The 15415-nt window shown below is 39.0% G+C and overlaps 1 protein-coding gene and 1 long non-coding RNA gene across 9 annotated transcripts in view; both read right to left on the bottom strand.

The window, feature by feature from the left end:
- Positions 1 to 15415, bottom strand: part of GDPD4 (PLC-like phosphodiesterases superfamily protein) — a 51644-nt gene that overhangs the window by 9945 nt on the left and 26284 nt on the right. For all 8 annotated transcript variants that reach the window (XR_014329481.1, XR_014329482.1, XR_014329483.1 and 5 more), the window contains 3 exons: positions 11505 to 11565; positions 3242 to 3295; positions 3028 to 3120 (listed from right to left, as the gene is read on the bottom strand). Coding sequence is in view for 1 of the 8 variants with exons in the window: in XM_028198063.2 (XP_028053864.2) it covers positions 3028 to 3120; positions 3242 to 3295; positions 11505 to 11565 (208 nt within the window). In the remaining 7 variants the exon portion in view is untranslated. The remainder of the gene's footprint in view (positions 1 to 3027; positions 3121 to 3241; positions 3296 to 11504; positions 11566 to 15415) is intronic.
- LOC145790620 (uncharacterized) lies at positions 7123 to 7528 on the bottom strand. The gene is made up of 2 exons (XR_014329488.1): positions 7394 to 7528; positions 7123 to 7256 (listed from the first exon to the last, which is right to left on the bottom strand). It is a non-coding gene; the product is annotated as an uncharacterized LOC145790620 (long non-coding RNA).

Here is a 15415-nt window from a genome sequence, read left to right as displayed (position 1 = left end):
AATTTTAAATCCCTATCCTCTGGACAAGCACACTAGTCCAATGTTCCAAGCAAATTTCTTGTCGACTTGCGCCCAAGCACAATTTCCATCTAGTTGGGCTCACAATCCCAAAAAGACTTCACCATTTCAACTTCAAATGAGCATATCTCCATCTACCGGTGTCTGAATTTGATAAATTTCGTGTCTAAATTAAAGCTTTAGAAGTCTAGTTTTTAATGGAGGTGGTCTCTCATCAAAATTTCAACTATAGGAGGAGATATGGTCAAAATAGGGTAAAGAGATCATATTGCAGTTTCCAAAATTTTGGATTTTTGATCAATCTTAAACAAGAAACATCCTAGTTCAAAATTTAACTCCACGGTGTTCAAAATAGTCAAGCTCTAAATTGACAACAATTTTAAATCGCAACCAAATGCAAACATGGCAGAACACGTGAATAATAAAATAGATTTAAAGTTCTGATCGTTACACTCCCTCTCTCTATCTTGGTTGGACTAGTCTATCTCTCTCCCAGCCATGCCTTTTGTCCCTGGTGCCTCTGATGTGTTTTGCGACTCTTTGTGAACCTTTGACCACCTGGTCGACTTATCCATATAAGTAAAAGACATAAGATGTTCCCAATTCTCGTTACATGTACAATATTTCCAATAATGCAACTCAACATATAGAACAAATATAACAAACATAAAACAACAATAACCATAATGATGATGATTCATTTTCACGAGATATCTATACTGCTAAGGGATCAAAGCTCCATAAAATGTTTGTTACTGGAAAAGTGATGGTATTTATACTAAGTCTTAAGAGCCTGAAGGGAACAAAAGACAAAATAGGGATCATCAAAACCCTTGAAAGCATTTGATCATGCAATGTAAAACAATAAATTGGTCACAACAATTAAATTTACTCGCATAAATTTATCCTGTTTTATTCCCTAGGTATGCCTAAGAAAGATTTCAAGCCAAAACAATGCCCCTTCAAATCGATTACACATTGTATGGATTTTTTCAAATTATAGTTTTTAATCTAATGCAACCCTTGCCTAATCTCTCACAAGCCTAGACGGCATCTTGCATGGCACTTTTCTGTTGACATGACCCACATAGAGAACTACGGAACTAGTAGTTTCCTAAGGCTTCCATAGCAAGAAGTAGCTCTTAAGGTTATTTAAGGATAAAAGATGGTTGTTTCTGAATCTTTCTATCTAGAATTCACCAGACAACGATGCAAAACCACTTGAATTTACAAACAACCCACATATCATTATCATAGAAAAGCAAAAAAAAAAAATAAATGATTTAAAAAAAGAAAGAAAAGCAAGTTACAACCATCAGAAGACATGAGTATAATCACTACATTCCACCACCATTACCTTATTTTCAATTAGTGCATTAATTTCACACCTCTACTATGGCATCAGTAATTTTATGCTTACACAATTACACAACAAATATGTCGAGAGAAATTTTTTTTACTTCTTTATAACTTTTGTTCCGCTAGTTGTGTGGAAACGGATAAAGCACTTCTTGTCACAATGACTCATGTAAATAACAAAACACCTAGATGCAAATAGCGATTTTTTGCAAATAGCAAAGCCACTAGCCAAGTCAACACTTCATAGCGAGTTATGTAACAAGATACACTTGAGAAACAAAATCCCACATCCCCTAGGTACAAAGGATGAAATGTAAAAGTGTGAGGTCTCCCTCATTTCGCAAGCTTGCTTCTGGAGTTGAATTCTACCAATATTAGAGTTGGACGTGCCAAAAGGATAGGTCAGGTCACATCTTGAGCCTTGCCTGCTAGACGTGCGGAAGGGTAGGAATCGAAGACCCACATCACCTGGGTACAAAGGGATGTGTAATGTATAAATGTAAAGGCAACCTCACTTCAAAAGTTGGGTTTTGAGGTTGAGTTCTATCCAAGACTGTGTCACAACATTAATCCAACGTGCTTTGGAACAAGGAAGTAACACATCAAATGGAGAATAGCTTTGTGAAAAGCAACAAAATGGGAGTTCTCTAAGGGAAAGGCATAATTGGGCCAATTACTCAAAAGAATCTAATTGATAATAATAAAATAAAACAAAAAACATCTCAAGCAAAAAATCAATTAAGATACACTACTAAATTTCCTTGGACTTGTAATATTTCTTCTTTCCTACAAAAATTGTAATTAGAATTGCAACTATTTTCATGGCTGATATAGTTCTAGGAAACACATTTCCAAATTGTAAGCTTTCTTGCATTTTTTAAACTAATCAATATTTATGGCGGTATACGTTAAATATAGGGTGAACTACATGCATGTGGGAGTTGGGGAAAAAAATTATCAACACATGGCAGGGCCCCACAACCTTTCATTTGCGTCCCACCACATACACACTTGCACCTCCATGTGTGTGTAATTTTTTTTCCAACTCCCAACTACATGTAGTTCCCCCTTAAATATAAAGATTGTACCCAATGCACAGTAGGGACTGGGAGAGATAATAGGTAGCCAATCTTACGCTTACTTTTTGTGCAGAGGTTTTTGCAACTCAAACTTGGCCAATAGCATTGGGGCAAATAGAACTTGCCATCACGCCTGGTCACGACCACTTGTGGTATAAGTTAAATATAAGATTGGAAAATTATCTTATAGACGCTAAAGATAAACTATACCATTTGTGTTTTTTAAGTGTATAAGTAAAGCTAGATAGATGGAAAAAAGTAGGCCCAATTGGTCAATGCAATGATAAAATGATGGGATCAAAGTCTGAAGAGAGAGTAACTCTAGAGAGCTCTATAAAGAGAAGCTCTGAGCAATCTCAGAAAATATTCTTTTACAAATGATTCAAAAGTCAGTTTCTTGACACCACATCACCCATTTATAGACATGGGCATCGCCACTAACACACACTCACATGCCTTGCACATGCTATTCACATCATGAAAGCTTAGGATGAAAAGTGTAAGAGCATGCGTTAAAGTCCAAGGGTAGGCCCTGTGCGCATATTATGAATGCCAAAGGTTAAAAACTTACCACAGAAAGAATATCCTTGGCAAGACCCTTTTCATATGATGGTGGCCCAACTTTTGCGTCAAGAATTATCTGTCTAACAGAACTGGATATCAACTGAAGCAGATACAGTGAAACCGGAGTCAGAGAAAATCATTAAACACAATGTACATAGCGAATGGTACCATGTCATTTGATTCAAGTGAATGGAAATGATCAAAGTGAATCAAGAACTTACCTTCAATGCATCTTCAACGGTAGGAATGTTTTGATCATGATCCAATTCTTTAATCTACAACCACAAACTAGAATGTAATCTTGCTGAATATTAATATATATCTATATATATCTTCCAAATAACTCAGTTAAATGCAGATAGTGCAGGGTAGAAAGGAGAAGATCTAATCAATTTTCTGAACAATTAAAACAAGAACTTTCTATGTTTCCCTTGTATAATTAGAAACAGATATAATAAACAAAGTTTCACATGTTTAAAATTCAATACCAGATGTGTAAACTAGCATAGAAAATAAGCTTTTACATCATTATATCAAGTCCATTGGAAGTCATTCTGCGAAGTCAAGTTGATGCAGTCAATTTGATGTGCATTCTACAATAAGTGATTAGTGTTGTTAGGAGTCTTTGATTTAATACAGCCATAATTTTGTTCTATGAAGACTTTTTAGAGGCTCTAGGTGACGGAATATTAATATTAGAGGATACCTATGTGTTTTATCGGGATCATGAAGCCTATAAATTGGCCTTATTGGTATAAAACGAAATTAGTTTTCGAAAGATGAATTTAAGTTGAATATTTAAAAGAGCTTCTCTCTCTCTCTCTCTCTCAATTCTTTTAACATCTTTATCTCCCTCTTATCTTCTTTGTTTTTATCTCCTTTCTTGTGTCTCCCTCTCTAACCATCCATGTTCTCACTCTACTCCCATGCTCTCTTTTATCTCTTTCCATTAATATATGAAAGCAACATCAACATATTTAGGGCCCGCTAGTTTGGTAACGTTTTTTTAGTTTCTATTTTTATTTTTATTTTTTAATTGAAAACTAGAAACCAAAACACGTTTGGTAATTCTTTTCGCAGTCAAAAAAATAAAAATAAACATTTTTTAAAATGGGGACATGTGTTCACTTATTTTTCAAACAAGTTTTCATTCCCTCACCTCTTCCCCCCTCCTCTGGCAATTTCCCTCCCATTTTGGCAAACCTTTCTGGCCACTCCTCCCTCCCTGTCTGGAAACTTTTTCCAGCCACTCCACCTCCCTACCCATCCCCTCTGGCAACCCCTGCCCCCTCTAGCATATCACCAAACATCCTTGATGTAGTAGAATAAATACCTAAAGTGTGATTTGGTGGCCTATTTGTTAGAATTTACCATCACCTACCACACACTCACCTACTACACTCACCTACCACCACCTAACCTACATCTATATAATCAATCAATTGTAACAGAATCATATATCAATCATCAACTCATCAATCAATAATACATATATTTTTACATGGTATCAGAGCCAAGTTAAGAACCTCGTATTTTCGCTTCACCGGCGGGCGGCAGCCTCGCCTCGGCCGCCCGCCGGACCTCTCATCTTCCAACACACAAGCTTCCTCTCTATCTCTGCGCATGTCTTCACCACTTCGTGCGGAGTCTTCATCGTCTGTATCGGTACTCGAATCCCTATGGCCGAAGAAGCCCCACCATCACAGACCCAATCGGGTTCGGATCCTGATCCGTTATAGTATTGGAACGCCTCCGACTCGGCCTGCAACTGGGTCGGCGTCGTCTGCGACTCGACTCGCTCCTTCGTCTTCTCTCTCCGCCTTCCCGTCGCCGTCCTCGTGGGTCATATTCCGGCCAACACAATCGGAAATCTGGCCCAACTCCGAATCCTCAGCCTCCGCTGCCTCCAAACCGCCTCCCACGTCGTCTCCGCCTTCTGCGCCGTCGATGCTGTCGACCCCACCGTCATGACCTCCGCTGGCCTCTTCGTCCATCAGCAATGTTTGTCGGTGGATCGGCCTCGTCTCTCTCCTCCGGCGCCGCGTTCAACATCAGCGATCGAAACCACAATCTCAGTTTGTATCTTACTCGTGACTGCCTTTGTAGCGGTGGTTCTTCGCTTGATTCCCTACGAATACATAGGCCGAAATCGCGTACCAGTGTTCCCCTTCAAGGGCCTTCCCTCTACTTTCCATGGATTTGTCATCTTCTCTCTGTAGAAATGTACGAGCCCTCTTTATTTCGGGTGACACACACAGATGTTTCCAGGAGAGCGGTGGACAGCTATGCAAATGTTCATTAAAAAAAAATAAAAAATAAATAAATAAATAAATAAAATGCACTCATCACACGCATGCACATGGCAGACACCTTTTATTTTTTTTTTTATTATTCTTCAAACAACACCCCATTCACACACTTATCACACGCACGTTTCTTTTACTTTACAACCAAATTTCTTTTATTTGTCAGACACCACATCTTCCACAATGTGCTGTAAACCCATCATTCCTTCCACTAGAGTCTATAGAATATATATCTATATATATATATTTTTCTGATTCCAAAAAAAAAAAAAAAAAAAAACAAACCGAATGAAGAAGCGGAAGAACTGCACACCAAACTTATTTTATTTATGTCGGGGTTCACCCCGATCACCATTTTACAAAAAAAAAAAAAAAAAAAAAAACCAACAGCTTTGTTTTCTTTTCTGCGGCCGGCCACTACTCGACCTCACTTCTTCGCCTATTCCGCCGGTCTCTTCTTCTTGCCTCCGTCCTGGGCGGTCCTTGACGGTGTTGCCTCCGTGTTTCCCACTCCACTGGGCATGATCACTACTCCCTGCTCCTCCACTGCAGCATACGGCGGACCTCCAAATCGGAACATCACGGTGGCCTTCCGCTTCAGCTCCTTGTTTTCTGCCCTTAGCACGCTTATCTCTGCTCGCGCATCCTTATACATGCGTTGGAGCAGAGCCAGCTGGGAGTTTAAATGCTGCACCTCATTTGTCCTACTCTGCAGCCGGTTCGACAAATTTGTGACCGCCGTCATGCTTTCCACACATGCCTTCAAAGTATACTGATTGGCCTCCACATCCGATTGCACTGCCATTCTTTGCTCCACAGACCGCATCGGAAAGTTCAACGGGGCAAACTCCGGGGCGCTTGGTTGAGGTTCCAGTGCCACCGCACCAGTTCTCTCTCTTGTTGACTCGTTAAGGTCGGGAAAGAGGGTGAGCAGTCCACGGGAAGACGAGGACGAGGCCATTTTCTGGGCAACAGAGTGTTACAGAATATCTCTCGCAACAGAGTGTTACAGACTCTCTCTCTCAGCACAACGAAGAGTTTTTCAGACTCTCTCTCTCAGCACAACGAAGTTTTTTTCAGAGGTTTTTCGCAGCTTTTCTCTGCCTCAGCCTCAGCATCAACCTTGGTTAAATAGCCAAGGCAGCCACGCGCATCGCGCGCCTCTTGCCACCAGCCGACAAACGGGCACGCAAGCCAAGGCGCCCACGTGCCTCGCCATCATGTCCGGCACACCTTTTGATGAATTGGGCACGCCTTTTGATGGCACGCCTTTTTATGGATTGGGCACGCCTTTTGATGGCACGCCTTTTTGAAAAATTGGGCGCACCTTTTGAGGATGCGATTTTTTTAAGGGGTCCGACAAGACTCTGTAAACTGTCCCGACATTGATTCCGGTTAGCTCCTTTATGGGTCCGACAAGACTCTGTAAACTGTCCCGACATTGATTCCGGTTAGCTCCTTTATGGGTCCGACAAGACTCTGTAAACTGTCCCGACATAGATTCCGGTTAGTTTCTACAAGGGTCCGACAAGACTCTGTAAACTGTCCCGACATTGATTCCGGTTAGTTTCTATAAGGGTCCAGCAAGACTCCGTAAACTGTCACAACAACTGTCACAACATTGTCTGCTACAACGGTCCGACATGACCCCATAAACTGTCCTCTACATGGTTATGACACCACCATACAGTGTCCTCTACAACGTTATGACACCACCATCCAGTGTCCTCTACCACGTTATGGCACCACCTTTCAGTGTCTTCACCAACGGTCTGACACGACCATACAGTGTCTCCTATCTTTATTTTATTTTTGATGTATTTTCTTGTTTTGTTCCTCTCTCCAAACTCAAGTTGGTTAGTTTCTATCCTCCTTGAGTTTGCGGGGGGCTGTTAGAATTTACCATCACCTACCACACACTTACCATCACCTACCACACACTCACCTACTACACTCATCTACTCCTCACCTACCACCACCTAACCTACATCTATATAATCAATCAATTGTAACAGAATCATATATCAATCATCAACCCATCAATCAATAATACATATATTTTTACACCTACCACACACTTACCATCACCTACCACACACTCACCTACTACACTCACCTACTCCTCACCTACCACCACCTAACCTACATCTATATAATCAATCAATTGTAACAGAATCATATATCAATCATCAACTCATCAATCAATAATACATATATTTTTACACTATTAGTTGTAGCTTAGTGGTAGTCTATAAATAGGTGATGTAATACCATTGTACTTAGTTTTGGATTAAAATAATATACATTGTGATTGGAGTAGAGCTTGGTTTCTCTCTGTAGCCCTTGGGGGTTTTACGCCTAATTGGCGCAGTTGTCTTCTCTCTCTCAATTTGATCTTTGATTTGCATTTGGATTGCATTATTTGGTATCAGAGTTTGAGATTCTGTGCCTGATTTGGCTGGTCATGGTTTCATCATCTGCATCAATTGAGCATATGGGTTCACTGATGTTCCACTCTGATTTGACCTAGATTCAGAGTTGTTACTTGGTTCTAGATCATGGGTCTTCTTTGCCAATCAGTTTCGCAGCCCACATGTGAGTTGATTGACACCTTCGATAGAAGTATTTTTCTTTGCAAACTGGTTGGAGTTCTTCGCAAAGCTGTTCTTGTCGGCTTGTGAATCCAATCATGAACTGAGTTTGCGATCTGACTTTGCAGATAGAGATTTGATCTGTGTTTGGTCCTGCGACTCTAGTTTGTTGTTGAATCAGACATCACAACCCTTCGTCAACTCTGAAATACAGATCCAGACTCTTTAGAATCTGATCTTGGGCTTCCTTCACAACTAGTGAATCTTCTTTGCAGTTTTGAGTCAACTTTGCAAACCTTTGCAGTTCTGAGTCAACTTTGCGAACCTTTGCAATCAACTCGCGACCTGGAGTGAATCAGTCCAACCTGCTGTTGTTCTTGGTTTGATTACAAACTCTGGAAGTTGAAGAGTTTATTTTGGTGTTTGATCTTGTGCGAACTAGCCTTCCGCACAATCTAAAGTTGAGTTTTAGAGTTACGAACTCTTCCGGATTGTTCAAAAAAACTGGCTGTTCTCTCAAGGTTGTCATGAAGGCTTAAATTGTGAGTAACTTGCAAATCTGAAATTGAGTCTTGTGTTCATTTCTGGAAGTCGAGTACTTCAATTCCTTTTTCTGTTGTTTTGACTTTGGTGCGATTTGACCCCATCGATTCTAATTCTTGTTCAATCGGCTCCTCTGATTCATATTTGATTGCCTCCAGTTCTATGGATCTTCATTTGATTGACTCCAGTTCTACAGATCTGGAATCAAAGAGCTAACCTGAAGTGGAGTTGAAGAGATCCGAACTTCAATCTGAAATGCCACAAGAGATCCAAACTCGAATCTGAAGCTCTAGAATATCAGTCATGAATTTGGTTCTTCAATTTTGGAAGGATTCGACTCTAGTCTCCAGTTTCTGCTTGAGTTCTGGTTTGATAGTTCGAATCTGGTTCAATTTTGTTGCCGCTGTGACTGACTTGAAATTCTGGTTCAAGTTCTTCATTGTGTGTCCAATGTTCAAAAGTTCTCTGGTTTGGGATCATTTTGGCTGTGATATTAGCACTATGAACTTTGACAGTGTGTTTCCAAGTGCTGGATATCCTATGTGATGGTTCATAGAGGGCGAGGAAGATGAGATGGCCAAGGTAGAGCTTATACTGCGAATTTTGGTTAAGAAACTGAGATGAATTTCTCAATTGGAAGGAGTAATGATGCTAACCGAAATCAAACTCATAATCAAAGAGATGAGTTGAAACAAATGAGTTGATCAATTGTCATTGAAAATCGACTTTGATATTTTTTGACAGCTTCAAAGAATTTATTTGAAGCTTTATTGTTGGGACTCCTTTCATGCTCGTCTCTAGGAAGCTGTTTTGAGTTGAGTACGTTGTGTTCGAATGAAGGCAGGAAAGAAGGCGTGCAATGCCAAATTCCAGCTCGTGATCAGTTATTCTCATGTGTTTTGCCTAGTGGAAGCATCATCCATCCTATCATTGTGTCACTGTTTCTCAGCCTAGCTTTGGAAGATGTCATTTACCAGCCCATTGGTCTCATTCTGAACTAATGAGTACGCTTCAGCACATATGCAGGTTAGAGGTGAAGGGATTCGAAGTGGGGGTCTGTCTGACTTTTTGCGAGAGATTATGGACACACATATGGTTGTTGAGCCAAGGAAGCAAGGATGAAGTTCGCTGTATTTGCAGATGGCTAAGTTGTGAGAATCATGTTTGTTCTTGAGCAAGGAAACGCAGCACCTGTTCCTCACTTATGGTTACATGAGTAGTGTTACATTGAGTTTACTTGGTGGCCGCTTAAACTTGAGGACAAGTTTCTTCAGAGAGGGGGGAGTACTGATGTAGTAGAATAAATACCTAAAGTTTATGACTAGGTGGCCTATTAGTTGTAGCTTAGTCATAATCTATAATAGGTGATGCAATACCATTTTACTTTGTTTTGGATTAAAGGAATACACATTGTGATCGGAGTAGAGCTTGGTTTCTCTCTCTAGCCCTTGGGGTTTTTACCCCTAATTGGGGCATTTGTCTTCTCTCTATCAATTTGATCTTTGATTTGCATTTGGATTGCTTTAATCTTTTTCTTGTTTTTGATTATATTTGTTTTGAAAACAATTTTGTACCAAATATTTTGTTTGCTTTTGTCCAACAAGAAAAACAAAAATGTTTCTCCCATTTTCTACAAACCGAAATCTGGTAATGTGATCAAATGGACCCTTATTTGTCCATTACAAGTTCAACAATTCTCTGGCAGCCATGCTACGTTACAAGTATTGTATCAATGCCCTAAGATCAGGTAATGTAGCTGACAGGATAGAACACAGCTGGAAGAAAAAAGTTACATTCCCATACTGAAAGGCAAAAGGAATTGCTGGAACTAAAAGTCCTTTATAAATTTTCACAATTGACTTGTATAAAGTTGAAACCATGTAGGAACCTAGATAGTATAACAAATAATGAAGTATCACAGTTTTAAATAAAATCTTTCTGTACGTATTTCTGATTGTTTGTCAAGCTTTTATGCATCTGAGTATAAAGCAACCACTACTAAAAATGAAGCCCAAGTACTGATATTACTAAATTCCCTAGAGCCAATCAAGAACAGGACTAGAAAAATGAGAAATACAACCAAAAAATAAAATAAACTTGAATGTTAAAAATTGCTTTTGAGTTGAGAGCTGACTATTTTATTAATAGTAGGATGATGCAGGCCCTTGTCTAGCTAGTCAGTCAACGCTTTTTTTGCCTACCTCAGCAGACCAAATTTGTCATTATGTCCAAACAATCTGCTGCCATTAGACATAAAAGGCACTTTGAATCTACTAGAATATGTCCCTTGCGCGACCAGGTTATCTATGGGATCCTTAGTTATTGCCTAGTGAAGAGTTATCTACAAAGTCTAAAAGTGTTTCGTTGGTTCTTGCAATGGGTAAAAGTCCCTTGTTTTCATTTTATTTTATGTTTTTGATAATAAATTATTATTAACAAGTTACCAACGTGATGCCACACGTATACAACTAAAGAGAACAACAACATGATGACTACTATACAATATTTCCAGCGTCAAGAGTCTCTATGGTTCCAAAAAACTGTTCTAGGGATGGATCAACAATTCCTACGAGTTAATTATACAGAAGAGACAAAAATCAATTGCTTTTCATACTTTTTTTTTATTATTATTATGTTGTATTTTTTCCCCTTCAAGTTTCCACAGGATCATATAGCCCACTTAAGTCTATATTTAAACACAAGTAGTTTTTGTTTGTCCAAGATTTTTCCCTACGCTCAGCCCGCTATTTCTGATATTTGCGTTAACCTTCTCCTTATAAAGATGTAATTTGTAAGGACCACTTTTCCAACTAATTTATCCACGTAACTCCTCATATTCAGCACCTTACGTTAGACTGGTTGACATTTTACCTATTTGAATTTTCATCCAAAGGAATTATTAAAATAAATGATGACTAGACTAAATGAAGTGTGGTTGAAAAACAAATAAATAGAGCATTGCATGAAGCATAAGATATTTCTAATGACAGGATACAAGAAACAACTGAAGTCTGTATACAATATAGGTAAATCAAAAATTTTACCTCTTTCACACTCAAGTGCCCAACCTTGGACGTACTGTTCCCTGATATCTGCTGCAAGTCCCTGCCTGCGTCATGTGATAATCAAGTCTCCAAAGAACTTCAATGATAACATACATGAAGACAGTTTAGGATAATAACACTCCAATTCAAATATACAGTACTGTAGTCTGGGTTGCAAAACAAGTTTCCAATTGAAGGTTTCTCACACATAACTCAAACTCTTGAGTTCTGTCCAAGATAAATGGTCAAGAATTCCTTTCTTCTTTGAAAAGTTCTTGAAATATTTTCCAAAAACCTACAAATTCTATAGGCCAATATTAGTGCTGTTCATGGGTCGGGCAGTTCGGGTTTAAAGAGGAAACTGGCACTCCAAATCATTCAGTTTGGAGATCCAACCAACCATTGCCGACCGTAAGTCTATTCGAAACTGTCCGTCCTTTCATTCAATTGACGGTCAAAATACAGTCAATTCACATATATTGATCTAAGGATTTCAGAGAGAGAATCTGAGTGAAGATATGAAAAAAAATAAATACAGATCTAGAAGAGTGAGAGTGAAAGAAAATAAGAGAGAGAGAGAGAATCTGTGTGAAGATATGAAAAAAAATCACTGATCTAGAAGAGTGAAATGAGAGTGAAGAAAATAAAATGAGAGAGAGACTCCCGATTGGGTGATGGTTGGTAATAACATTGCTCGCCGTCGCCAGTACTCCTCTAGACATTTGATCAGCCAACATCAAATGCTATTGCCACTTAGCCGAAGAGACATTTAAGACACAGAATAGAAGCGATCATGAGAGACTTAAGGGATATGCTTGAAAAGAAACAGAGAAGATGAATGGGTCAATGTTGTGAATGTGATGACTGGTTTCGTTGTGCGTCTTTTGTTCCTTTCTGTTTACCTTCCGGTTTACCCTGTTAGAGTGACGGTTAGACTTGGAGTCTTGTTGATTGTTCGAGTTAGTTGTGTTCGGAAGTTTTTTCAAAAATTCTTGTTCTTGTTGATTCCAGTGTTTGGTTTCATTTGTTCCAGAGGGTGCGAGGTTGGTCCGGAGCGTCGGGAGTTGAACCAAGGGACTTCCGGGCCGAGGACTAGGGCCGCACGTGCGGGGCCTTGGGCCGCACGTGTGGGAGAGTGGCCGCACGTGCAGGAGGCCAAGTCGCGCATGCGGGAAACAAGGGAGGAAGGTGAAGCAGGCTGCTAAAAAGGCAGGTGCGACTAGAGGTGCAGGGGAGGAGCGCCGCACGTGCGGGGGTGAGGGCCACACATGCTGGAGTAGGTGAGATCCGAATTTTTGGCTTCTTTTCTCTCTTTGGGCTGAGTGTGTCTCATTCTTGTGGTATCTCTCTCTCTCTCTAAAAACATTTCCTCTTCCTTCTCTCTACATTTCCCTGCACAAACTAGATCAAAAACCTTGATTTCTCAAGATCCATTAGAGTTTTACCATTGTTTCTTCATCAAAGTCGGTTAACATCTCGAGAGTTCGTTGTGTACGGTGAAGATCGAGTTTCAACACCGTTGGTTTGGGGTTTCGCCTCTTTTCTCATTCAAAACTTGAGATAGGGATGTTCTCTAAGTTATATATATATTTTTACAAGATCTAGATGATTTTTGAAATCATCATTTGATTAGTTTTGAAAAATTAATTTTTGATTCAAGAAGATGAGTGATGTTGAAAGTGGGTTTACTTTCTTTTCCTTCTCAAAATAGAAATTGAGGGTTTTGAGCTATAATGATTGATGAAAATTGATTTTGGGGAGATTTCTTCAAAATTTCTTGGAGATGGTTGGTTTTGGTGAGAAAACCTTGAAGTTTGAGTTTTTAAAAGATGTTGAGATTTCATAAGATAAAATAGCCATATTTCGTTGGATGTCAAAATGGAGGAATGTTTTGGAAAAGCTTGATTTATATTTATACAAATGATGGGTTTCATGAAATATGAAGAAATTGATTTTGGAAGTTGTTGTTCAAAATGTTATTGTAGTCTTGAAATGACTAAATTATTGAGAATGCTCTAAATGTGAAAATTATGTTATTTCTTGGATGAATTGGAAATCAAAGTTTATATATATTCATCTTGTGATATTATTGTTTTGAAAGAGAAATGGGAGATTTGTTCACAATGGAATTATTGTGTGGAATGATTGAAAATGGAAGAAATGTTGTATTGCATTTAATCATCACATAGGCATATCAATTCATTTGATTATGTCGAGATTTGATCGTTGATTTGAAAACCTTGCATGGAGAAAAGAATGTTGGGAAACGAGTTTTCATGAAATGGTTTTGGGGTAAATACAATGGTAAGTCTTGAAAGGTAGTGTAGATGAAATTGATAAGTTAGCCTGAATGTCCGAGGTGAAAGACCGAAAAATCCGCGTGGATAGGTGTCGAGCCTTCCGGTTAATACCGGTAAAAATGACAAATTGGTAGTACTTGTGTAGTCTACTTGCAGATACGTACCTAGAGATTACCAGAATTGTATTTACCGCCCCTTAAATTAAACTAATAAATTTTAAGCAATTGAAGTTGCATAGCATCATTGAGCATGATGGTTTTCAAAAGATGAAGATATGTTTTACTTTCAAAAGAACATAGCATGGCATGTGTATTCACCTCTTGAGACTTGTACAAAATGTATATACTTTGTTTAGAATTTCCTACTGGGTTTTATACTCACCCTATGGGATTTTTGTGCAAGAAAAGACGTGGTGATTCCGCCAAATTAAGGGCGTGGAAATGTGTGTGTTGGGAGCATAATGCTCTCATGTTGTTGTGACTCTCATTGTAAGCCAAGGGCTATATTTGTGTGGGTTTGAATAACCGTTTCCTATAACCGGGCTTAAGCCTTAAAATCTTATAAACCCTTGGGAGTATTTATTTGTTTATTTAACTGTTATTGGATTAAATATATAATCGCATGAGGATTATTTATATCATGTAATGCAAGTGTGGGAATGTATAATTGGTTTTTCCTTTAAAGAGCCATGATTGTTGTATTATCATTTGGGCTTGAAAATTGGGGCGTTACAGTGAAAGGGACGCCTAGGCGCTAGGCGTAGCGAGGCGCAACAGTTGCGTCCGCAGGTACCCAAGGCGAGGCGACTTGAAAGAGACGTGTGCCTTATGCGCGACTTGTCAAGGTGAGAAAACGCTCAAGTCGCATACCTAGGCGCGACTTTTATTTTTGGATCTCTGAATGAATCTAACGGCTCAAATCGTGCTTTTAAAAGCTCGAATTACAGAGGATTACAACTCTAAGCTATATAGAAGAGTACCTAGCCCCAAATCGATCGAAATGCCCTAATCTCCACTCGTATTTGCTCGAAAACTTGTTGTGTGTGTGTGTGTCTCTCTCTCTCTCTCTCTCTTCTGCTGAGTAGAGTTCTTCTTCTTCTTCTTCTTTGTTGTCTGTTGCTAGGCTAGGTTTTTTTTCCTGTCCTTTCTTTTTTTTTTTTCCTTCTCTGTTTTCTTTTTTGCTTCACACATGGAATAATGCAAAAATGAGAATAGCAACAGTTTGTATAAGCAAGCACATGTCTTCTTTTCCTTCTTCTTCTTCTACTCTGCTTGTTTGTTTGTTTGTTTTTTTTTTTTTTTTTTTTTGCAATTATGTCATTGTCTTTGTTTTGAGTCTCTGCTAGAAAAAAAAAATACAAATAATTAATTCATGACATCACACATTGTATTATGAATCATTAGTCTATGTTAATTTATCTATTTTTTTACTAAGACTGTGTGCCTCACTTCAATAAAGCCCACACGTCGCCTTGCACCTAGGCCCTAAGAGACCTTCAATGTCTTGGTGCGCCTTGAGCCTTTAAAAAACACTGGAATGGGTTTGTAACATTGGTTTCATTATCGTATTGTTGGAAAGATGGGACTTAAAGATGCTTGAAGAGGAAGAGAG

The sequence above is a fragment of the Camellia sinensis genome, chromosome 5, assembly GCF_055761805.1.
Source record: "Camellia sinensis isolate YWXY chromosome 5, ASM5576180v1, whole genome shotgun sequence".
Taxonomy (NCBI): domain Eukaryota; kingdom Viridiplantae; phylum Streptophyta; class Magnoliopsida; order Ericales; family Theaceae; genus Camellia; species Camellia sinensis.
The sequence above is the reverse complement of the archived record's forward strand: the minus strand, read 5'-3'. Positions and strand labels throughout refer to the sequence as shown.